The sequence below is a fragment of the Papio anubis genome, chromosome 2, assembly GCF_008728515.1.
Source record: "Papio anubis isolate 15944 chromosome 2, Panubis1.0, whole genome shotgun sequence".
Taxonomy (NCBI): Eukaryota; Metazoa; Chordata; class Mammalia; order Primates; family Cercopithecidae; genus Papio; species Papio anubis.
In genome coordinates, this window is record NC_044977.1 from 97,978,492 (window position 1) to 98,002,604 (window position 24,113).

Below are 24,113 nucleotides of genomic sequence, written 5' to 3' on the forward strand. Positions count from 1 at the left end.
GAGGAAAAAGAGGTGTCATGCAACCTGATATAGCAGAAGGTGAACAGACTGGAAACACAAGAGATAAGTGGAATCCGCACAAGATTTGGGGGAGCAGCCAGGCCCCTAGGCCTGTCAGTCAGCCTTGTTTCAGGGTCTCTTGAGCAAGCCCATGTTTCTTCCATTCATAGCAGGACTGTGTAGAAAGGCAGTGCCAACATCCTAGGAACCTGCACCTCCTTTCTGGCCAGTCAACAAATCCACCCATGAGACTTCTCTCCCAGCCCCTCCCAGTCCTGGAAGGTCCTGTCTGACCCTTTTCTACGTATGCAGAGGTAAGTGCCATAAGGAGCCTCATTCTGCATGTGTCCCCGGGGCCTAGAATTCCATTTGGCATGGAGTGAGTGCTCTCTGTATATACTACTTGTGCCATGAAACAATTCTGAGTTCCCCAGGGAGAGCCATCTGCTCCTCTGGAGGCCACCACCTGTCTTCTATCTGAGCTTTTGTCTTCCCGGGTGCCTGAGTCAGCATCTCTGTTATCTGACCCCTTCTGACCTCCCCTGCCCGCCGAGGGAGGGATGAGTCCATACTGCTCATCACAGCATCCCCAGGGCTCAGCACATAAGTGGGAGCACTGGTCCCTGCTGTCCCGGAGCTCCTGTGGCTCCATGCCTGGTGCTCACAGGAAACCACACCTACACAGGCCCTGGCCTCTTGTAGCCATTACCTTCAGGACCTCTCCTCTTTCATGCCCCTCTGCATCTGACCTAAGACCCACCTATTTGCCCATCCCCCATCCCCCACTGCTGCCCTTGCCTCAGCTCCTGACTCTGGGTAGTCCCCAAAGCCCAGCCCCTTGCTCTGGTCCAAGAGTCAAGGCAGGCCAAGTGCAAAGAAGAGGCTGGGCCAAGGGACACGAGTTGTACTGACTTTATTCCCCTTCACTCTTCTCACTCGCATGCCTGCTGTGCCCCACACTCTGGGGCTGTGGGGTGCCTATACACGAGCAGTTGTCAGTGGTCTCAGCACACGCCTGGGCATGGCCATTCTGCCACCACCAAGCCCTCTGTGAAGGGCACCGTGGAGACTACAGCAGCATGAGCCAGGGTTGAAGGCTCCCAGAACTGTGGCCACAGGGCTTGAGTTCATCACTCTAGCCACCCATCCCCAGCTGGCCTGAGACCAGAGAGCCCCAAGGAGCCTGGTAGACCCAGGCTCCAGGCCTGAGTTCTAGTCAAACTGAGAAGAACTCAGGCTGAGAAGTCCAGCTGGACAGTGGGTCCCCCACAGATCTCCTTGGGAGGGGATGATCCTGCCCCCTTCCCCCAGCCCTGGGAAGTGAGGATGGTGCCCCAGTCCCCTCATTCTGACATCTGGGGGCATATATATTTTTTTAAATAAAAAGGAGATGTAAAAGCTAGTAAAACAGGAACCCCTATCCATACTGGAACTGCTGAGGTGCCATTATTGCTTCTGGCCTTGTGGTCTGGCAGGAAAGGAGCCCCCACCAACAACGGCCCAGGTGAAGAGTGTTTAGCACCAGGGACACAGGCTCCTATCCCCAGTGGGTCAGGGACCTCCCAGGAGAGGGGTTGGTTGTGCCCACCTAGAGCTCCCGTGACTGTCTTGACCAGTCCCTGGCCAGCTGTCTGGACCCCTCACCTGATCCCAGAGGGGAAGTGTACAAGAACAGGAAACCCATGTCCCGGGATAGGGTTTCATCCCCACAACTGTCTCTGACCTCTGCTTGTCAGTAAGGCCCGACAGGTCTCAGCCTGGCTAGGGCCACTCAGGCCCGCTCAGGCTGTAGTTGGGCCAGCAGGTGATGACACCACCAGCCCCTGTGGGAGACCTGGTGCCAGTAATGGGGACTGGAAACCCACGGAGGTCCCTGCCTACAGCCCACTGGGAGGAATCAACTTTTTTTGGGAAAATGTGAGCCAGCTCCAAAGAGCTGCCAGGCACTGGGACCAGAGGTTAGAAATAGCAACGGGGAGGGAGGTGGGGGGACCCTGAGGACATCACGGAAGCCCAAAGATCAAGGAGTGCAAGGAAGAAAAAGAGCTACAGTAAAGCAGGGGCCTGGAGTCCCCAGCCTTGGGGTGGGGGCCCTGACCGGAAGCCTTCCTCCTTGGGGAGGGGCAAACCTTCTCTCCCCTAGGACAGCAGGGGCGCCCGAGTGTATGTCTACAGCTCCAACATCAATTGGGCAGGGAAGCTGCTGGCACTGTCCCCTCCAAGCCCAGAGAACAACCAGGGTGGTGTGGCTTGGATTATAAATCCTCAGATCACTCGGGCACCTTAGGCCTGCCCAAATCTTTACAGAATAAAGTGCTTCGTTTATTGATGATTAAAATGTCCCCAGCTCCCTGCCCCAGCGCCATGGGCCTCACAAGGAGGTCAGAGGGGTTCAGTCCCCCTAACCATTCCCCCGGGGCCCAAGCCTCTTCCCACTCCAGCCATGCTGGGAAGGCAATAGTATCGGGGAGTGGTGGGGGTTTAAGGTGCAAAGAGTATAACAAACAAAATTGTATAAACACAATAGGAAAGAGCTTAACTAGGAAACATGTAGCTTATGGAACCTTCCTCCCCATATTAAAGGCAGGAATAAAGACATTAAATGACAACAAAAAAGGGTTTCCTATTAGTGCTAGCCTCATGGGGGCAAGCAATTGGGTCTATGCTGTGCCTCCCCAGTCCCCCCAATCCCCCGAGGGGCCTGAACATGCAGGCTCCTTTACCAGCAGTGCTATGGGCGGCCCACCCACTGGTGCAGAGGCCCAGGAGGGATGAGGATGCTGGAGCCAGCCAGGGACAGGTTGTGGCAGGGTCTAGAGGGAGGATAAGGCCTAGAGCGGGCCTTTGGGGGAGCAGAGATGGACAGAGCCACACTTGTTCCTTCTGGTGTGGGATATATGGCCAGAGTAGCTGGTGAGGAACTGGGGTGCTCTGTGAGTAGCCACCCTGCCCCTGCCCCACTAATAGCACCTTGAAACCCTACCAACACTGTCCAAGCCTCATCCTAGAACTCTGCCCCCGAAGCTGGTGCTGCCAGTCAGTCTGTCTGCCCACCCAGGGTCTGGCTCACAGTGCTGTGAGGCACAGCAGCTTCTGGGGACATCTCTGGGACTCAGGACCCTTGGTGCCACCTGGTGCAGGTCAGGGATCCCTGGGCCTGCTGGCAGCAGAGTGAGTGGGGAAGGCAAGTCCCTGGGGTCCAGCCCCTGCCTGCCCTGCTCCACACAGTGCAGCACTGGTTTGCAGTCTTCGCACCTCGCCACCCCCCACTCCCCACGCTCACCCGGGTCCAGTCTCAGGCCCTGCCTCAGTGCTTGTGGCCCTCAGACTGGGTCTACAACTCCTCAAGGGTTTGCGGGGGTGGCACACCAACTTCTCCCCAAACTCTCCAAGATGAGGAAGCAAATTAGGGGCATAGGGGACATGGGGATAGGCTGCCGAGGCTGACCCAGGCTCCACCTGGCCAACCCCTCTAGTGCAGGCCTTGGCAGAGGGACTGGCCACACCTGCTGCCCAGGCCCCTTTCTTTCTGCTGCAGACCCCCAGCACCCCCCTCACCTGGAGGCGGGTACTGCAAATAGTTTCTTTTTCCTTCACTTCCAAAAAAAAAAAAAAAATAGTAAAGGCTTCAAGGAGTCACAGAAAGTGGGGGCACTTGGTAGTGAGGTGCCCTCCACCAGCTCTGGGGGCCGCCAGCCTACACACCCCTCATAGTCGGGGCCTCAGGCAGGGCACATCCAGCCACTTCTGGACGTGGAGCAGGGCCCGGGCCCGCACTGCTGTGCTCCCCAGAAAGGCAGTGGGTCCCTCCTGGAGTGGGCCCTGGCTCCAGGCCCCAGCGGGTGCACGGGTGCAGCTCGGCAGCTAGTTGTTGGCGTTCATCCTCCCGCCGGTGCCGGCAGTGGTGGGGAAGAGCGGAGGCGGGGGCGGCAGGTGGGGCGGGGGCGGCAGGGTCTGGGGCAGCCCCGGGAGCAGGGGCAGTGCGTGCGCCTGGGGCTGGGTTGGGGGCAGGCCTGGGGCAGCGGAGGTGCCGTCGCCGGCCAGGGGGTGGCTGACGCGGAAGCACTTCTCCTTGTGGGCCTTGAGCATGTTGGAGAAGCGGAAGCGCTGGCCACACACGTCGCATGGGTACGGCTTCTCGCCCGTGTGCGTGCGCCGGTGCCGCTTCATGTTGGGCCGGCTGGTGAAGCTCTTGCCACAGATCTCGCAGATGTACGGCTTCTCTCCTGGGGGTTGGGGATGGGCAGCAGGGCGTCAGTGAGGGGTCGCCACACCTGTCTGGGGCCAGCCTCCGTCTCCCATGGAGCCATAGTTAGACCCAGCCCTGGCGCTCAGATCCTCCCCGACCCTGGGGCATTTTGTGCCAGCCTCACCCAACCCTGGGAAGCAGGAAGGATGGGTAAACGGAGGCCCAGACTTGAGAAGGGGTGTGGCCAAGATTATTCCAGGTGTCCTGAGCGGGGCTGAGAAGGGGTCCCGGCCCGGCATGGGCCTGAGGCTGACCCACGTCCCACAGGGCAGCCGCACCTGTGTGGGTCTTCATGTGCTCATCGAAGTACTGCTTCATGTTGAAGTCCTTGCCGCACCACTGGCACATGAACTGCTTGTGGCCAATGTGGATGCTCATGTGTGACCGCAGCTGGTACTTGTACTGGAAGCGCTCATTGCAGTTCTGGGGGTGGGGTTTGGGGGTGAGGCCCAGGCACAGAGCAGAAGAACAGCCTTTGTGGAGGGAACAGCTCCCCTGTGGCCACAGGGCCAAGGAGGGACACACTCAGGGGCTCCTGGGCAAGGAGATGGGGACGTGAGGGCAAGCCGAGGTGCATCTGGATGGGCAGTGCATGGGCACAAGGAGAGGCCACAAGCACCCAAGACTTAGGTGGGGAATGGAGGTCAGGAAGTGGGAAAAAGCCACAGAGTAGAGGGAATCCCATGCTTAAGGCATGAGGTCCCTCATTCTTCCTCCTGATCAGAAGCCCAGCCCCTGCCCCCACCTCCCCACCTGCAGCTCTGTTGTCTCATCTCTGAGCTCCAGGCCTGGGATGCTCCTGAATCCGCCTCCCCAGAAAGCCTGCTCCTGGGGCTGCAGCCCACACACACTTCCCACCCTGAGTGTGTGGGGCTGGGTTGGGGAAGGACGGGCAGGATGGGGGTGGGCCAGAGAAGAATAGGGGCTGGGCGGGAGTGGGAGGCAGGGGCTGCAGACCTCAGAGGGTGGGTCTCTCTCTCTCTGGACCCTACATTCCGCCCCCTAGCCCTTTGTTTTTCAGCAGCTGCTCTCCCTGATTCCTGCCCCTCCCAGGTGGCCCCTCGGGCAGGCCAGGCAGGAGATGGAAGCTCACCTCACATCTGAACGGCTTCTCCCCTGAGTGCTGCAGGGAGTGCACCTTGAGGGACATGCTGCGCTTGAAGGACTTTCCACAGGTCTCGCAGGTGAAGGGCATGTCCTTGGTGTGGGCTACGAGGTGGGCACCAGGGCCGTCATGTCTTACGGGCCTGCCCAAGCACCCCCACATTGGGCCCAGACCCTGCCTCCTGGGGCAGCCCTGTGCCACCACCCTTCCCTGGGGCTGGCCTTATACCCTGTCACAGGACCTGTGCTGATTCCCAGGAGAGGCCCCCTGCCTCCATGGCTGGGTCTCCTATCTGCTCTGAAGGTCTGCCTCAGACATGCCGGGGCTCTGTGGTTCTTTAGCCTCTGGCCAATTGAAGTGGCCAAGGCTGCCTTGCCCCCAAAGCTTCAGGGAAGGACCCTGGATGGACCTGGCTTCAGCTCAAATCCTGGCCCGACCACTGGCTTCCCGCTCAGTCTCTCTGGGCCTCAGCTTCCTCTTCTATAAAAAGGGACTCATAGTGGTCCTGAGCTTCAGGGATGGTGGGCTTTATAGGGGACCATATGCAGAAAGGCCCTGGCCTCAGGCCCTAGCCAGCAGTCTGGAGGAAGTTAGATGCACTCCTCCCAGCACCCACGGATAGGTGAGAACCAACAAACTTTAAGGATCTGGTAGGAGGCCACTGGAGACAGAAGGCTCCCCTCCAAGCTCACAGACACCAGTCCTGGTTTACCCAGCATGCTCCTGGCTGAGACCTAAGCTGCAGGGTCCCAGCTTCCAGTCAGTTCACTGTCCGCCTTGGCTACCCCTCCCCGTCAAGGCCCAGACTTGGGGCGGGCAAGGAAGGCGGGGCTATAGGGACATGAGACTCTGCCAGGCCCACATACAGCGGGTAGGCAGCCTTGCCTGGGGCAGTGGAGTGGCCAAAACACACACTTGGGGGACCTCCTTACTGTGTCCAGGCATGAACCCTGAGGGGAGGCTGCATTCAGAGAGGCCTGAAGCCCTATGAGGACCAGAAGGTAAGAAAGAATCAGAGGCACAGCTGTCATCAAACTGACACAGGGCCTGTACCAGCCCATACAGCACTTTGTATAATTAGGAAAAGGTATTCCTTTTCCTGGGTGGACACAAGCTCATGCCAGGATGTACAGCCTGGTTAGCAGTGTGCCAGCTTGATTCCAGTTCCCACCTGCCATCTTGTCCAGGCACCCTTGTGCAATGTGCAGCCTGCCCAACTGTACGTGCCAGCCCTGGACCCAGAGCCTATCCAGGCTACACCTGCCACTGCAACCAACCTCCCCAGGCCTCCCAGATGAGAGGGGCCTCCTCACCCCTTCACATTGCCCTTGGATGTGAAGTCTTTCCCATCTACCAGCCAGAAGCTGGTCCATCTCTATCCTCCGGCTCCATCCCCCAGTGGCCCAGACTTACCAACCATGTGCTTACGCACGTGGGCCATGGTGTAGAACTTCTTCTCACAGATCTCGCATGAGAACTTCTTCTCCGCGTAGCCGTGCACGATCTTGTTATGCTCATGGAGGGACCAAAGCTTCTTGAAAGCTTTGCCGCACGTCACACACTGCAGAGTAAGAGGACTTGAGGCCCTGGGTCCTAAGTCCCCAGGGCCTTGGACCTGGGCAAGCTACTGCCCCCACTGGCCTCAGGTTTCCCACTTGAAATATGTTGGAGGGCCCTTGATGCCAAAAGCCAGCCAGCTCTGATGTTCCTAAGGTTGGGGATGAAAACTCCTTAAACATCCCCAAACACACAGCCTGGTGTCCTCCTTCATCCTTGAGTTAACTAGGGTCAGGGGTCACCTCTTCCAGGAAATTCCCCCCTCTGGGCTCATTTCAACAAGGGCTTCCAAAGGCATCACCCTTTGTCTGTCTATAGAGCTAAGGCAGACAACTAGCTGAAGGACCGCCTCTGGTATGGAGGCTACACACAGAGATAACAGGTCCCACAGGGTGAGCCACTATCACTGCTGCCTCCTCCTGCTGGGACCTGTGCCATGACACCATGGATATCCTCAAGAGGATGAGTCCCAGAGGCACTGGCTAAGGAGGACAGCAGGAGTCTCAAGGTCCCATCAAGAAGAGAGTGGACCATATCTCCCCACTTGTTCTCCTGGACCCTTGTCCTGCCCATCTGTGCAGGACACTCCACAGGGATGGAAGCTAGGCCAAGGCTTGGGCAGAAATTGGTCAGGGTGCCCAGATTGGATGGGGCAGAAGCTTCTTTCTCCTTCGGGAGGGAGACTCAGGTGTGCAGCAGTTAGAGCATCAAAGGGCAGCCCAGGAGGCAGGCAAGTGGGCACAGGTACACAAGGGTGGGGCAGAACACCAGGTGACCCCCAGGTAACACTTTCTTCACAGGGCACTGCAATTAGCAATTAGCTCAGGCAATTAGCACCCACCTACCTGCTACTTTTCCCCCTTCTCCTGGGCCAGAAGAGGTGAAAACCACCCGTGGGAGCCTGGCTGGCCCTGTGCCACCCCACCCTGAGAAGCAAGGCTGGCACAAACAGACTCAGGCTGGCTCAAGGCCCGGCAGCCAGCTCAGCTCCCCTGCTTAGCCCCAGCAGCCTCTGCTCTTCCCAAATTTCTCACCCAATCCCTTTTCCCCAGGCCCATGAGAGCTGGCATCCCCAAAGAGCTGAAAGTGGGGGCTGCCTCCTGCTGGGATGCCCCCTACTCTATACAGCACTTTTGTGGGAAGTAGAGGATGGCATTCCTCTGGGCAAACCCCTCCTCCCATCGTGTGCTCATTTGTTGCAGTGCACAACCTGTGAAACTATACACAGTGGCCCTGCTGGCCTTCCTGCAGCCCCAGTGTTTGTTAAAACCCTGTCTGACTCATCCCACCCAGAGTGGGCTGTCTTCTGGCCTTGTATGCTCAGACAACTCTCCACTGTCATCCTCCCAAGTCCATGTGTCCCCTTTGTCCCTCTGGCCAAGGGTACTGTTTGTTCCAATCCTCTGCACATCTCTTCATGCGCCTAACTCTATCCACCTCTCCCAGGGAGCTTGGCTTGATGTTAATCCCTGAGCTCTAACCACCCTGAGAACTAGGCCTGGGCCAGCCTGTCTGGGGGCTGAGTCTGGTCTCCACAGACCGTCTAGGCGCTGGGTGCCCAGAGCCCAGTTCTGGCCTAGCCCCACCTGGACAGCCTCTGCCCTGCCCCCAGCCACGTGAGGCCCACCTGGATGTTGCGCTCGCAGTCTGTCTGCCTGTGCAGCAGCAGCTCGCTCTCCAGCAGGAAGCGCTTGCCGCACTGGTCGCAGATCTGCATGCGGCTGTGGGTCACATTCATGTGTTTCTCCAGGTACCAGCGGTTGTTGAAAACTCGTGGGCACTTCTGGCATGGATGGTGCTGCTTCTCCTCCAGCTTCACCTTGGCCCCCAGCCCATCAGTGGCTGGCGGCCCTCGGGCTGATGCAGAGGCCACTCCAGGGGGTGGCTTCGGCCGTTTCCCACCCCGCCGCCCAGCTTCCTCAGGTTCAGGGGTGCTTCGGCGCCGGGCATTCTCCCGGGACCGTGTGGCCATGTGACTGTGGGGAGGGGGGTCTGCCCGGCTGCCTCGGCTTCCCCGTGGCCCCTGCTTGCCCCCAGCCTCCCCCTCCTCCCCCTCCTCCTCCTCAGAGCTCTCTTGATCCTGCTCACTGGGCCCTTCCTCCTCCTCCTCCTCCTCCTCTTCCTCCTCCTGCTCACTGTGCCCTTCCTCCTCCTCCTCTTCCTCTTCTCCCTGACTGCCACCCTCTTCCTCCTCCTCCTCCTCCTCCCGTCCACTGCCACCACCTTCCTCTTCCTCCTCTTCCTCCTCCTCCTCCTCGTCGTCGTCCTCCTCGTCGTCCGAGTGTCTCTGCAGCCCGTCCTCCCGGCCCAGAACCATGGTGGCCGGGCTTGGCCCGGCACCTGGCTTCCCCTCTGGCCCCGTGGACACGTGCAGTGTCTGGTTGTTGAGGTTCACCTCCACGATGATCTGGGACTGCTCCCTGCGGCTGTAGGTGCCAGAACCCCCAAGCTCTTCCTCCAACTCTTCTCCACCCTCCAGCTTGCACAAGCTGGCCGGGGGCCCACCGGCCTCCTCGACACCACCCTCCTTCTCCTCCTTAAAGAAGGGCTGGGCTGGCCCAATGGTGGCAGGCACGGTGCCACCAGCAGTCCCTGCCCCGTCCTCAACACGCACCGAGTAAGGGTCAGGGCCCTCGCGGGCGTAGATCTTAGGCAGGCCTGGGGTGTCGGCCTCCTGCTTGATGTCACAGTAGTAGGGCGGTGCAGCTGGAGTGCAGCTGGCAGCCGGCTGGGCCAGGGCCACAGTGCCCGGACCTGGTGGGCCTAGAGAGCGGGCGTCCAGCAGCTCTTGGCAGGACGCAGCGATGTCGGCCATCTGCAGCAACGAGGCGGCGCTGAGCACCTCGTGGACGTTGGCCGCGTTGACCAGCAGCTTGGACGTATAGATGAAGTTGAGGATCTGCTGCAGGCCACCAGGTGCCAGCGCCTCCAGGGACAGCTCCACACGCTGCAGCTGCTTGTTCTGGGTGAAGAGTGAGTGGAAGAACTGGCTGTAGGCGGCTAGCACACCCTTGTGTGCTGGAAAGACGCTGCGCTGGGGCACCAGCACCAAGTCCACGTCACAGAGGTCAGGCTGGAAGAGGCGCTGCTCGTTCAGGCGGCCCATCAAGCAGGCAAAGTGCAGCGCCACATCCTCCACCAGCGAGAACTCGGCCGCCGGGGAGTCAGTTGTCTTCTCAACCAGCAACTGCAGGGACAGAGGGCACAGGAGTGGGTCAAGGCCAGTGGGCCCCTGCCCGCCCTTCCCCTAGCACCACCCCCAGCATGGCCGGCCATCCAGGAGGCAGCCCATCACTGGTGGCTCCACTTTACAGCCACAGAGCCGAAGCTCTAGCAAGGAAGGAATTCAAGCCTGAGTGAGTTGCCCTCAGAGCTCAGACTCCACTCGTGACCCTCTGAGGCCGAAGATCAGGTCCTGTCACTTTTCTGGGCCTCTGGGTCGTCTCCTGTGAAATGGGAAAAGTCATCCCAGGAAGGGAAAGAGAAGGAAAGGGGACGAAAGAGAGACCACAGTGACCAACCATCCAGGTTTGCCAGGGACCTGGGCATTTTCTGGGGTGCAGGGCTTTCAGTGCTAGAACCAGGACCATCGCAGGCACATCAGGACTAGGTGGTCACCCCAGGAGGGCCACAGGCATTCCTTCAGTGTTTCCCCAGCCCTGTGGATTCTCTCCACATATTCACTCACACATACCAATACAAACAAGCTTGCTCAGCCCCAAATACCTCAAGAACAGAATCCGGGCTCACTGCTCACAGCCCAGCCTCTGGCTATAGAACCCAAGGGGTAGCACCTGAGGGAACCCCTCATTGCAACAGCCGTGCAGTTGCTACAGAAGTTGAAATCTGTGAAGAAATCCAGCCTCAGGGCCTATACCTTCTCCCTGCTCTGGTCCTGCTGCACTGCCTGGTGAGGTCCCGTCATCACAGCGAGGGCTTGGGCCAGGCTACCCCCAACCCCTGCCTACAGCCTCAGGTCTAGCCCCCAGCAGCTCTCTCTCACCCAGGGGCTCTGCAGGGGTGGAAGGACACAGCTGTGGAACCTGCCTACCATGCTTGCAGGCAAGAGGCCCCAAGGCCTGCCCCAGACCCTTTTCCCTGTAGACCCCCAGACCCCAGGTCAGGTACGGTCCATGTCCACAGGCTCTGGGAAAGCCCTGCCTTGGAGGTCACACCATCTGGGGCTTCCACAGCCCTAGGGGAGGCCCTCAAAGTCTGATGGGTCAGACTATCAGGCCTGTGGGCCACATCCAGCACCTGTGAATTGCCTTGAATAGAGGCCAACTCAGTCACCCCCGGCTTTACCACAGCAGCCTCCCCAAAAGGTGGGCAGCACAGACAGGCAGCCTGCCCAGTCCCTGCACGAGGACCATCGCACAGTGATGTGCAGATGTTCAGTTAATATCCACCAACCACCAGCCCGGCTGGACCAGCCCCACTGGTTCCAGGTTCTGGCTGTCCTCAGGGTCTGCCCAGCCAGGTCTGAGCCTCCTGAATTCAGGAGGTACCTTGCCACAGTATTTTGATGGCCACAAAACTATCAGTTCCATAGCTGTCAGCGCCTCCCTGGGGACCCTGGGATGAATCCTGGCCCCATCCATTCATAGCCTACCCACCCCCCCACCACCCATGCCAGGCCTTCCATTGCCAGGACAGCAGTGGGTAGGCTGGGACTGAGCAGGGGTGGTGGTGGTTGAGTTCCTCTTCTCAGTCACCTGAATGAGAGAACCTACCCTGGGCCTCAGGAGGAGCCTCCCTGAGCCACCAGGGGCCACCTGTCTCCAGGCCTGTCCTGGACCCTGCCCCCTACACCCAGCGGCCAGGGCAGCAGCCATCCTGTGCTCCCTCACATCCCAGTCTGGCCAGGCCCCTGGCCAAGGCTACCATCTTCCTCGAGTTCTCCACTACACCCCTTACCCCAGCCAAGAAGCCAGCCATCTGCCCCTCTGTCCCAGGCTGTCCAGGCCTGGCCAATCTAACTGGGACGTGGCACCAAGCCCCTCCCATCTCCCTCCTCTGACTCATTCTGATTCATCTTCTGGGACCAACCCCTACTACACAGATGGAGAAACCGAGGCTCAGAATGAGAGGGTTCCACAATCCGGAGCCCCTGGACTCCCAGCTCTGCTAAGACCACCCCTTCCTTGCTAGACTCCACATGGCTGGATTTCTGAGCCTTTAATGACTTAAAAAGCAAGAACACCCCTTCACCTGGAGACCAGTCATGCTTCCTCACACTCACCACTACCCCCTCTACCTGCTTCCTCCTCCCTAGAGCCACTGCACCTGCAGGTCAGTGAAGGATGAGGGTACAACTTGGGTTGCAACAGGGGCTCCTTAGGGTCTCCAGGGGCTAAAGAGTGGCAGGAGAAGTGGCTTGGATAAGGGCTTGCCGAAGCAAGGCCTGTTGGGGGAAGTCCATCCCAGGCAACAGAGCCCCAGATCTCTCTGCTTTCCCTTTATGGAATGCCCTCCACTGCCCACCTGTGCCCACCTGCCACAGGGAAAGGGCAACCTTCCCATGTGCACTTTGGCCTCCAGGCCAAATGAGGCCTGACTTTGGCCCTCTGGCCTCTCAGCAGGAAAGGAGGGGAGTGCTGCCACAAACACTCCATTGCTAAGGTGGTACCCTCAGACAAGCCAGCACCATCCTTGGCCCTTGGGGGGCCCTAAATCTCACGACCTGATTGGACTCTCTTGACTGGGCACAGAGATGCTGCCCGAGTCTACAAGTGGCAGCCCCTCAGCAGGGTTCAGCCACCTCCGTGTCTAGCCCTACCACACAATGCCCACCAGCTGTGCTGGCCTCCACGGCCAGATGTGCTAGTTCCCGGAAGCAATGGGTGCCCCTCCCCATCCGGCTGTGCCAGCTGCAGTCCAGGTCACTCCAGCCTAGCTAAGATGCAGGACCAGGGAAGTGGTCAGGCACTCTGGTTGCCAGGGGGTTTCATGCCTTCAAACCCTTGCCCCAAGTCAGGCTGGGGATTGGCCAGGTGCCAGGGACATCTCTCCAGGCTGCTCACCCAAGTCAGAGCCTTCTACATCTGAGGGGTACCTTGCCTCACTGAGGAGAAGCCTCATCTCTCTACCCTGCCTCAGAGCCTCCCTGGAAGGCCCCATGATGAAACCTGGGGAGTCCATCTGCGCCCCCCTCCCATGTCAATTCTTTCTACGCTGGGCAGCAGTGGATGGGCCCAGACTGAGCAAGGGGGCACAGGCTCATGACCTCTAGGCTCCTCCTTTTGGTGAGGGAGTGTCTATGCCAGCCTCCTCTGTGCACATACCTCCCCTCTTTCCCTTGGAGATAGACCCAGAGAGGGCGGGGGATCTGCCCAAGGTCACACAGGAGTTGGTACTGGAGCTATGGGTGTCCTCCCACACCCCCTTGGCCCGGGTCATCCCGAATCCCCAGGCAGGGCGGCTCCAGCGCCCACGTGGCCCAAGGCCCAGGCGGGAATCCGACTCCCTCTTTCCCCCATTACCCAGCCCGAGGGCGGCGCCGTCCGGGCGCAGGGGAGCGCCCTCCTTTGCCGGTGCCTAGCAAGACCTCAGCCTCGAGCGCCGGCACCCCCACCCCAGGAATTTAACCCCCTCCCCACCGAGAGCCGCGCCACAGCGCCGCATTCCCAGCCCGCGGGACCCAGCAGATGGAGCCGGGAGACCGGGGGAGGGGGAAGATCCCTCCAGCCCCTCCACCAGAGCCCGCGGGCAGTGCGCCTGGGAGGTCAGAGCTGGCAGGTGGGCGGATAAGCGGGGGGACAGGCAGGGCCCTGCGTACCATGGTGCCGTGGCGCTGGGGGCTCACAGGGCCCCGCGGGATCGCGCTGCCCCCGGCGGCCAGGCCGGGGCCGCTCCATGAAGCGCCGCGCTGGGGGCCGCCCCCGCGCAGGGCCCCGCGACCATGGCCCCCGGGGGCGCGGCCGGGCAGGCGGAGGCGCAGGGCCGCGGCGAGTCCAGCGCCGAGCAGCTGCGGCCCCAGAGCCTCGGGCGCGGCGGGCGGGGGGCGCGGGGCGCCGATTGGAGCCCGCGCGTCAGCTGGGGCCGCCGTCTGGACGCTTAAAGGGCCAGGCCGCCTGCGTGCCGGCGGGGGGCGCGGACACGCGTGGTGTGCGCCGTCCCCTTGCAGCCCGCCCTGCTGCAGGCTGCCCTCCACCCCTCAGCCCCTGCTCCAGCCCCCAGCCCGTCCCCACTGCTCATATCCGAGCAGATGGACCCCGGCCCCACCCTCCCGTGCTGAGCCTCCTTTCTGCCGGGAAGTTCGTCCGGGAGTCAAACATCGGTGCCCTCCGGTTGCGCCACGGAGGGGAAGCTGCCGTGAAATCAGGAAGCTGAGAGCGCCGGGCCCCGGATCCGATCAGAAAAGGCTTCCACCCGCTTCCCTGAGCGATCCCACGCTGATCCCACTGAACCCCGCACCCCAGCCGCGCTCACCACCCCCACCCTCTTGCCTGGGCTGTTCTGACCTGGGGGTGAGTCTGGGGTCCCCAACTGGTCCAGTCTCCCATCCCTATCCCAGGGCGGCGCAGGGCTCATTTTGCTCTGTGCCTCCAGGACTTGACTCCAGTGGACCCATACCTACCTGGTGGCCTCATGCTGCATAGGGCCACCCAGGGCAGGAGATTTAAAACCCAGGACTACAACTGCAGCGATCAAGTCCTCTAAGGTGACTGGCCCAGGACCAGGAGACAGAGGGACCAGAGGAGTAGGGGCCAGAGGCTCAGGCCCCACTGTGCCCCTCTAGCCGTGTGACTTGACCACTGCTGAGTGGCCCCCCCTGCTCAGCCTCTGCTGGGGAGATGCAGCCAGCCTTGCGGAATGCTGCTCTGGCATGGACACCCGTGGGGGCAGGGGGCGGGCTCTGTTGGCAGGAGGCTGTAAAGGAATGCCGCCAGGCTGAGCAGGCAGCAGGGTGGGGACCACGGGGCACTAGACCTGGCAAGGTCTGGATGGTGACTGGGCCACCATTGTAGAGGAGAGGCCTCTGTGAGCATCCCCTACTCCTACCCCACGTTGACTACTGCCCATCCTGGGTCACTCTCATGTTGCCCCCATCCTGATATTCCGCACCCCTCCCCACATATGTGCGCTTGTGTTTACATACAAGTCCATGTCCAGCTGCAACAGTATCTCCTGGGTATGCTGCCCTACTCATGAGTGGGCAGGAACTCTGGCGCTGGCTCAGGGTGACTTGTTTCTAGGTGCCAGAGGAGAAACGGAGGAGAGACCAGGGTCTTAGGCAGGTGCCATGAAACAGCCTGATGGTCTGTCCCCTAAGACTGCAAGGGCTTCCTCCCCCACCCCCACTCTCCACCAGAATCAGAGGGCTTCAGGACAAGGCTATCCCAGAGCCAGAGAGAAAATGTCTCAGGGGCCAAAGCTGGGGCATCTGGAAGCCCCTGGCAGCTGCCGCAGACATCCTGCACCTGCATGGGTGCACAGACAGCTGGCCCAGCTCCCAGAAACCCCAGGTTAAGGCCAGGCCAGAGCAGCTTACATGCTTCTGACCAGCTAGCCCCCTGAGGGCTGCCTTCTGCCTCTTCCTCCCAGCCCACTTCCTCATCTGACTCACAGTGGATCCTAGCACTGGCCCAGGAGGTAGTAAGGGAGGGGCTGTGTGCCCATTGGTTGGATAAGGACTCTGAGGCTCAGAGCAGGACAAATCACTTAGGCATCAACATCAGGAACCGGGGGAAAGGGAGGTGGGGAGAGGGGACCTCTCCACGGGCCGGAAGAAGCCTGGCAGAGAGAGCTGCATGGGACATTGCTAGGCCCACTGCCAAGTCAAAGCTTGACAGAGGGTGTGGCCAGCGTGACTAAGGTAGTGATGCTGGCCCTGTGGGGCCTTGTTGGGGCCTTGGCTCCAGCAGTCAAGCTGCAGGAAGGGCTGGAGGTTGGGTGAGAAGGGAGGGGACGGGTGGTAGGGGGGCACTCAGTCTCCCTGAAGGCCTCGGCTATTCCCCTTTTGTTTCTCTGGCCTGCAGCTCATCGGCTGGGGAGTCCCAGGGCAGAGCCTGAGCTCTGTGAGCAGCTGTGGGCACCTGGCAACATTGGACCTGGCAGGAAGGAGTGGTTTGAAGAGCTGTCCAGTGGGCCCAGAGGGCTGCTCAGAGCTGAGCCTTGAACTTGAACTAGAGCAATGAGGGAGTGGAAGGGCTTTCCAGACAGAGACAGCTCCTGCAAAGGCCAGGAGGTGGAGATAATTTAGTGCCTGCAGGGAACTAGAGGGGATTTGGTGTGGTGGAGTCAAGATTCCTGTTGATCAGTTGTCTGGTCAGTGGGAGTGAACAGGTGGAGCTAGGCAGAAGCAGAATTTCTCTCTTGGTCCTGATGAGGGGCATGCAGTAGGAGCTTCACTTCAGGGAGGTCAAGGCAGGCTTTCTGGAGGGAGGGACTGAGTTATTGTGGAGGTGACTCCTAGGCCAGAAATGGATGCCCCAGGGATGAGTCAGGAGTCTGGAGATGCTCACCCAGCAAGGGCAGAGCTTAGTGATCCTTCACACATTTGGGATTGGGTCCTGGCAGGGTCAGGAAAGCTATGCCCCTACCTCTGGAAAACAGCTCATGGGTTTTCTTTCAATTTCCCTAGGTATCTACCCTCAGTGCTGGAGTGTCCCCAGGCTTGGTTGGGAAACCAGATTCAACCCCACTGAAGTTGGAAAGAACAGCCCAGGTTGTGGGTATGCATGTGTGGGAGTAATGCAGGGCTGAGTCGGCTCAGAGGGCATGGAACTGTGTGTAACTGAGCCTGGGCAAGAGGGAGAGCAGAGTGGGCAATGCCAGAAAAATACAGGCAATGCAACTCAACTCACACATCATGGGGCCGGTGGGGTGGCAGGGAAGTTCAAAGCTACCCACTAGGCGCTGACCCAAAGCCCAAAGTTCTAAGCAGGGCGGGAAAACATGAATCCGCTGGGTGTGGGGTAAGGGTGGAGGTTACACCTGAATTCTGCCTCCACTGAACCCAGCACTAATAGGCTACAGCTGCCCTTGGTTGGGGGCCTCATGCAAACCAGCAGGTTGTCTGGTTTCCTCTCACAGCATAAACATCATGGCTTTGGCATTTCAGGTCTCTTTTGCAGCTTCCAGGATCCTCTCCTGCCCTGTTAGTTCTGGGGGCCCTGGGCCTCTCCCTAGTGATTGAGCCTGGCCCCAGACATGAACCCTCTGGGACTCCTTCACTTCTAGAGGCACCACCTCAGGGACCACCATCTCTGAATCACTGATGTATGCTTGGTTTTCTAAACATTTAATACACCACAGTTCTAGGAGGAGGAATCCCTAGCATCCATTTTTCAGATGAGCTGAATTATAGAGAGGTCAAGCAAATTGTCCTCCTTCTGGTTACCCAACTGGGAAGTGGCAGAGTAGAACTTAAACCCAAGCAGTCTGGTTCTGGGCCAGAGTCCTTAAGGATTGTACCGTAGAATAGTTGCTCATAGAAGTCCCCCTGCTTCTTCAAAATAAAATTAAATTAGGCTGGAGGCATTGAGGTCAGTGGGGACTCTTTTCAGGCTTTCTCTGGGAACCTGGCCTGATGGGAGATTTTAGTTACTAGAGGTCTTAGGTGACCAGAGGCTGGTGAAGTGCCAGCCTATACACCCAACCCCTGTGGGCCAGGTCCACTGGGAGGCAGACTTGCCTGCAGGCTGGGAAGGGATAAGCACCCCTGGTTGTCTATCATGTCTGAGTGTGCCAGCCATATATACCCTCGTTCAGGGTTTATGAGCCATAGGAGGCCCAGGATCAGGGCTCAAGATGCAGAATGCAGGTGTTTGTCCTGAGACCTCAGGTCACTCCATTTGTTGTTTCTCAGATAGGGTCTTGCTCTGTTGCCCAAGCTGGGCAGAGGTGCAATCATGGCTCACTGCAGTCTCCACCTTCTAGGCTCAAGTGATCCTCCCACCTCAGCCCTGAGTAGCTGGGACTACAGGTGTGTGTCACCATGCCCAGCTACTTTTTTGTTCTGTTTTTGTCTTGATAGTCTTGCTATGTTGTCCAGACTGGTCTTAAACTCTTGGCCTCAAGTAATCCTCCTGCCTTGGCCTCCCAAAGCACTAGAAATACAGGTGGCCACTCCTCCTTTTACCCTGATATCCTCATGGCTCTGGGCTGAAGAGATGCAACCCTCTCCAAGCTAGCCTGGGTTCTACAGGCTGTGAAGCTCAGCTCAGTCTAGGGAGCTGGAGCTTGAGGGGTTACAGTAAGTGATGGGTCTGGGGTCTCCAAGAGGCAGCAGGCCCACCCGGGGCCTTCTGATTCACAGGGAGGGTGGAGGCAGCAGCAAGGGAGTACTACCTCTACCTTGTACTGAAACTTTGAAAGAAACCAGACCACTAAAGCCTCCTAGCCCTGTGTGTATGTGGCCAGGGCAGACTCCCCTTGCCTTGTACTTATCAGGCCCTGACAAGCTTCCCAGTCTGTCCTGAGATGAACGTGTTCTTTCATGGTACCCAACTCCTCCTGACACCTCTGGACTCCTGAGGGGCCTTTACTGCATCAAAGAACTTCTCCCTGCTGTCTTCCCAGCTCATTCTACCACAAGGCCCTCATGGGCCTGCGGGCTCTCGCCTCACTGTGGGCAACAGCAGAGTTGATTCTCTGTTCCAAAAACCAGTCCTCTGGAAATCTGAACCCAGTCCCTTTCACCTTACGAGGCATGGCTTCCACATCTTTTCACCTGACCACGTTAGTCTGCAACACTTGCACAAGGCTCAGCATCTGCCTTGAAAAAGTGAGTAGAGTCTCTCTTTTTTTTTTTTTCTTTTTTTTCAGTAGAGATGGGATTTCACCATGTTGGCCAGGCTGGTCTCAAACTCCTGACCTCAAGTGATCCACCCGCCTTGGCCTCCCAAAGTGCTGGGATTACAGGTGTGAGCCACCGCGCCTGGCCACCTCCCATCTCTTCTAAACAGTGATTCCCAGTTAGTGTCTTGCAAGAGGGGCATTTTCCTTGAATTACCTTCCCACCTATTTAATGCCCAGCTAATTCAGAAGAGTCAAGACCAAAGTCCTTGGCACATTTTGCCCCCAATACTGCCCAACTATCAAGCTTACCACTATCAGAACTTGATCCTGCATTTTCTTTACAATTTTAAAGGAATGCATCCAGATTTGACAAGTTTCAGGAGTTGCTGAAATAAGGAGTCCACTGTGAACTCAGTTTAAAAACTGAGTGTCTGCAGTGAGAAGTTAACTGCAATAAATTATGTTGTGTTCACTAAGAAAATACACATTTCTTTCAGTTTTGAGAAGACAAAAGTTAATTGTACTTCCCTGCAAATTCTGTGTATGCTAAAAGAATGTTTTCTCTGGGAGTGAGTGATATGTGCTGCACTGCCTGATGTACTGCTGTTAAGGAGGGAAATGTAGAGGCTGTAGGTAAATGCACTGTCTCTAGGCAGAAACTCACAGATGGGATGTGACATATTCCTCCCTCAGCAAAGACATCTTTATGCAGGTCACTTTAGCTGGACAACAAAGTGTAGGGGAAATCTGGAGTTTCCAGGAGAGAAAGACCAAGCATCATTAATGCTTACCTGTGTAGGTTAAAATCTCTGTCTGACATTCTCTCTAGCTCCACCTCATACACCCACCACTAACACTCAGCTAGAAGAAAAGGAGCTGCCAAAGGAGATGAGGTGTCTTCACTGGCTGGGTCAGCAGAAAGATGAAACATGCACAGACTCAGACTTAGACTAAGTATATATTTTAATTTCTACAAGGTCCCCTTTCAAGTTTTAGGGAAATTTAACTGAAGTGTATACAAATTAGACATTGCTAATATGTACAAAAGTATTTTATACAGTTTTTGAACAATACTAGCTATTTGCAATAAACAAGATGTTACAAAAACAGTCCAATAATGCATTTCCTATTAAGAAGCACAATACACAACATAATTCAATTTTATTAAAAAATAACTTCAAAATACAGAACAATCCCCTTTAGGAAGAAAGGCTATTTCTGTAGTTCACTCTGTCAGTAAACATACAAGTTGAATGCTGCAGCAGAGGGCTGTCCTTGTCCATGGAGAAAAGAAATGAGGCTTCTAGGGCCTATCTTTTCTGGATAAAATTCCACCCACAGCTGAGATGGGCAAAGTTATTGCCTGTGGTAGGCAGAATTTGAAAATGCCCCTCCCCCTTTCAGTGAGCTAATCTCCGGAACCCGTGAATATGATGAGATGAGATAGTACTCCTGCAATTATGTTCTATCGCACAATCGACCTTCAAATATATCTGTGGGTTTGAGCTAATCATATGCCCCTAAAACAGAGGAGGATGGGAGAGAGAGATGAACCATGAGAAAGAGCAGGAAGGCTGGTTTGAAGCTGGAGGGGACCACACAAGAAGGAATGCAGGCAGCCTTAAGGAGGTGAGAGAGGGGCCCCCAGCTGAGAGCCAGCAAGGAACTGAATTCTGCCAACAACCTGAATGAGCTTAGAAGCAGATTCTTCCCCAGAGCCTCCATGAAGGAATGTTGTCCTGCCAACCCTTATTTCAGCCTTGTAAGACCCTGAGCAGAGAAGCCAGCCACACTGTGCCAGACCCATGAGCTACAGAACTGCTAAATGGGTGTTGTTTTAAACTGCTAAATTTGGGGTAATTTGTCACACAGCAATAGAAAACTAACACAGTGCCCAAGGGCAACTTTTCTTAATTACATTTGGCAGTTTCTGCTTGGGTTCTGAATGCATTTTTTTCCTTCTGACTAGTAGTATGCAGGCAACCCTTGAAAACCTTTAAATCATACTGTTTTGTATTCAGTATCCAGTATTGTTTGTTTGGCCAAAGTCCTGTTTTCTAATGTACTTCTGTCTATCAACCTGGCAAACAACTGACCACCTTACCCTGTTTTCATACCTTCTTTGGGTGATAGTTTTAATACATTCAAGGGCACCCTCCCTCCACCAAGGGTTGTCAGCTCCCTACAACTGAGGGCTCTTTTCCACTTCCCAAATACACCAGACAAGGCCTGTGGTAGGGTGGTGCTGAGTTCTACATCAGGCATCCAATATGAATTTCTTCTGCATAACTGGATTAAAGTGGCACTAAGGTGATTAAGTACACTTGGGGAACAAATTCAAAGTAAAGATTAAACACACACACACACACACACACACACACACACACACACACTAGTTTTTACAGGTCCAATTATTTTTGGAGGAACCACCCAAAGCCATGAAAATATATAATTTATGCTATACCCTCTACCCCTCTTCCCCTGTCTCTTGCACCTGGGTCAGGTCATGCAAGGCTTTGAGTCAGCTGCAGGTCACAGTGGAAACAGGAAAAACATGCTGGTTACAACAGTTCAGCTGCTGTTGTGGTAATATCCTGTACTTGAAAGACTTGAAAGCCCTGCAAAATGTCTCCAGGATGGTGGCAGTTAGATTTTGATGTTACTTTTGAAGTCCAGTCTTCACTCTTCCAGAGGTACACACACGTAGTAGACTTGAGTGGCCAGTATCTCCTATTGCCAATCCTGCCTGCTCCAGGGGACCCCAACCCACATCTGTACTTGAGAGAAGCCCCCCAAATAGTCAAAGTGAAGACAGCTCAGAATAAACCATTTTTGGTGCCAGTGATTTTTTTGAATTTAATTTTTCTCTTTTATGGTATTTAAATATATGATCTATAAGAGTAATGCTTAAAGAGGTACCAAAAATTACCAAGCACCAAAGCATGAAGTAGAATAGAATTGCTTTTATAACCTAAACTTCTGATAGGTATTGATTAAAAAGAACATAAAATAGTAAGTCCTCAGAGACAGTGCAGGTATTTATAGTTAAGGCTGATTGATTCTTCCTAACCTTGCCCACAAGCCTGAAGTAATACAGACTCTGTGGGACGTATCATGACCACTTTCCTAATCCTGTGAAATATCAAAGAAGTTAGGAATGAATTAAGAACCCCAGAGCCACTGCCTTATACTCCTGGTTACCAACAGTATCAATTCTGGGTGGTTTGTTTTTAGAGCACATTATGTACAAGACTCTATGTAATCAGTATATAAATATTTGGCCGCCTTTAACAGTTCTCCTTCACAGTTCTATGCTTGGCAGCATATATGCTAAAACTGGAAAAACAGGCAAAAAGAATCTGTATTCTAAGGAATACGTGAGATAGAGTGAAATAGACTTAAAATAATATTGCAAATTATACATAAATTTCACGATTTCTTGATTCAAGAAAATGAAGTTCATTTCCATAGTTGGCTACTGTAAAATGTGGCATAAAAATATTTTTAGGAGACATATCTGTATTTTAAATTCTTCTCCCCACATGTAAATGAACGAGTAACAATTAAGAAGTATCTATTTTTGAAATTCATCTCTGATATTGAAATAGAACAACAGACTGTCATTAAGTTTCTTAAGCTTTTAAGTTGCCAGATATTTACAAATAAGATATAATTTGTATCCACAAAAAGGACATTTTCAACTATATCTGCTGCTCTCACTGGGGCTCCGGTGATGAGAGTAACTTCGGTCACTTTCACTGTCAGAGCCATAAGATCTACAACTCCTGTAATAACAAAACAAAATATATAAAAACCTTGTAACTATAAAATCTTTGAATTCCTCTTGTAGCTTCTTTTTTATATGAGTGGCTTGAAAACACTATTGATGTTTTCAAGCCACTAATATAACTGATGCACTACTGATGCAGCATAGCACAGACATAGGGTACTGACTATGGCAACACCGTGGACTTTTTCTTTTTCTTTCTGAGACGGAGTTTCGCTCTTGTTGCCCAGGTTGGAGTGCAATGGCATGCTTTCAACTCACTGCAACCTCCACCTCCTGGGTTCAAGTGATTCTCCTGCCTCAGCCTCCCTAGTAGCTGGAATTACAGGTGCCTGCCACCACACCCAGCTAATTTTTTGTATTTTTAGTAGAGATGGGGTTTCACTATGTTGGCCAGGCTGGTCTTGAACTCCTGACCTCAGACGATCCACCCGCCTCTGCCTCCCAAAGTGCTGGGATTACAGGCGTGAGCCACCGTGCCCAGCTCATACTATGGACTTTTCAAAGATGTTTTAAATGATAAGTTGTAGTAATGTCAAGATTAAAATAAAATAAAGAAACATCACATCTTAGGAAATTTGTGTGAAATTCATTCATGAAAATGCTGGGACCACAAAAACAAAAAACCAAAGAGCAGAATAGTTTCCCATGTTAACCAAAATGAGTATCAATATTTGAATAGATTACCTGAGAAAAGTAATGGGGAAAAGGTGCACAAACAGTTTCATTAAAGAAATGGAAACCAAAATGGGGTCCAATGAGGGGTGGCGGCGGCCCTGGGCATGAACAGGACCACTGGGATACTTAGTCAAGAGGACCTGGTCATGGGTCCCATTCAGTTATTTTGAAAAACATTCACTGTGAGCCAGGCGTTTTGCAAGATTCTGGACACACACACACACACACAGACAGGAAACCAAGTATAGTTCTCTGGGGTTCAAGGACAGGATACAATAGTTGCCAAGACAAATAATTTAGGAGCAAGGGAGGCTGCAGTAGGAGCAAAGGCTGTCTTAGAGGCACATGGGAGGGACTATATCCAATAATTAGGCATCAGGGAGGGCTGCCCAGTGACAGTGGAGATCTGCAGGGTAGATGGGAACTGGCCATTTCAAGTGGCAAAAGAGGAGATGGTGAAGAGGGTACGTGTGTCTCCAGGCAGAAGGAAAAGTCCCAGCACTTTAAAGGAGGGAAGCCAGAAAGAGTCTGAGCTGGAGTTGGTGCAGAGGAGGCTGGACCTGATCATGAAAGCAGTAGGGAGTCCCTGAAGAGTTTCAAGCAAGGGAGTATCCAGATCACACTGATATTTACAAGCATCAATGTAGTTGCAATGAACAGGGGAAGGCAAGACCAGAAGCCACCAGAAAAGGACAGTACAAAAGTTAACATAAAGATTTTTGCAGAAGCCAAAATATGTTAAACATAATACATATAATACATGTAATACATAAATGTATTTTCCTAAATAATTGACAACCTATAAACCTCAATCCTGCTGCTGAAGCAAATGATATTATGTATTTTTTTATTCAAAAAAAAATGAGAAACTGGCTACTGCTAGCAAGTAGTTCTATTTAAGCAAGTGGCCATAGTTTGGATGGCCTTCTTTCTTTCCAAAACAAAGGTCTGTCCAAGATATGTGAATATTTAAAAACCCATTTCAGATTCAA

General features: G+C 55.1%; 3 protein-coding genes across 22 annotated transcripts in view; 1 reads left to right on the forward strand and 2 right to left on the reverse strand.

The window, feature by feature from the left end:
- Positions 1 to 896: 896 nt before the first annotated feature.
- Positions 897 to 14,686, reverse strand: ZBTB47 (zinc finger and BTB domain containing 47). 4 transcript variants are annotated; one of them, XM_003894604.5, is made up of 6 exons: positions 14,491 to 14,686; positions 8,539 to 10,098; positions 6,768 to 6,915; positions 5,343 to 5,458; positions 4,528 to 4,672; positions 897 to 4,226 (listed from the first exon to the last, which is right to left on the reverse strand). In XM_003894604.5, exons 2-6 carry the CDS (start codon positions 10,015 to 10,017, stop codon positions 3,865 to 3,867), a joined length of 2,250 nt encoding a protein of 749 aa, XP_003894653.2. In that variant the 5' UTR covers positions 10,018 to 10,098; positions 14,491 to 14,686; the 3' UTR covers positions 897 to 3,864. The 4 variants fall into 4 exon arrangements, with proteins under 4 accessions (XP_003894653.2, XP_031519300.1, XP_009199356.2 ...); XM_031663440.1 differs by having other exon boundaries at positions 4,528 to 4,744; XM_009201092.3 differs by lacking the exon at positions 14,491 to 14,686 and adding an exon at positions 13,690 to 13,797.
- Positions 10,353 to 24,113, forward strand: part of LOC103882110 (basic proline-rich protein-like) — a 34,914-nt gene continuing 21,153 nt past the window's right edge. The window contains exons 1-4 of one of the 12 annotated variants that reach the window (XR_004182187.1): positions 13,690 to 14,380; positions 14,463 to 14,574; positions 16,498 to 16,581; positions 19,009 to 19,139. Coding sequence is in view for 5 of the 12 variants with exons in the window: in XM_031663441.1 (XP_031519301.1) it covers positions 13,691 to 14,380; positions 16,498 to 16,588; positions 19,486 to 19,610 (906 nt within the window). In the remaining 7 variants the exon portion in view is untranslated. The other 11 variants (XR_004182185.1, XR_004182186.1, XR_002520433.2 and 8 more) reach the window with 11 other exon arrangements.
- Positions 19,602 to 24,113, reverse strand: part of NKTR (natural killer cell triggering receptor) — a 49,297-nt gene continuing 44,785 nt past the window's right edge. For all 6 annotated transcript variants that reach the window (XM_017955542.3, XM_003894605.4, XM_009201087.3 and 3 more), the window contains one exon: positions 19,602 to 22,441. In XM_017955542.3, coding sequence (XP_017811031.2) covers positions 22,354 to 22,441 — 88 coding nt within the window. In that variant the 3' untranslated portion in view covers positions 19,602 to 22,353. The remainder of the gene's footprint in view (positions 22,442 to 24,113) is intronic.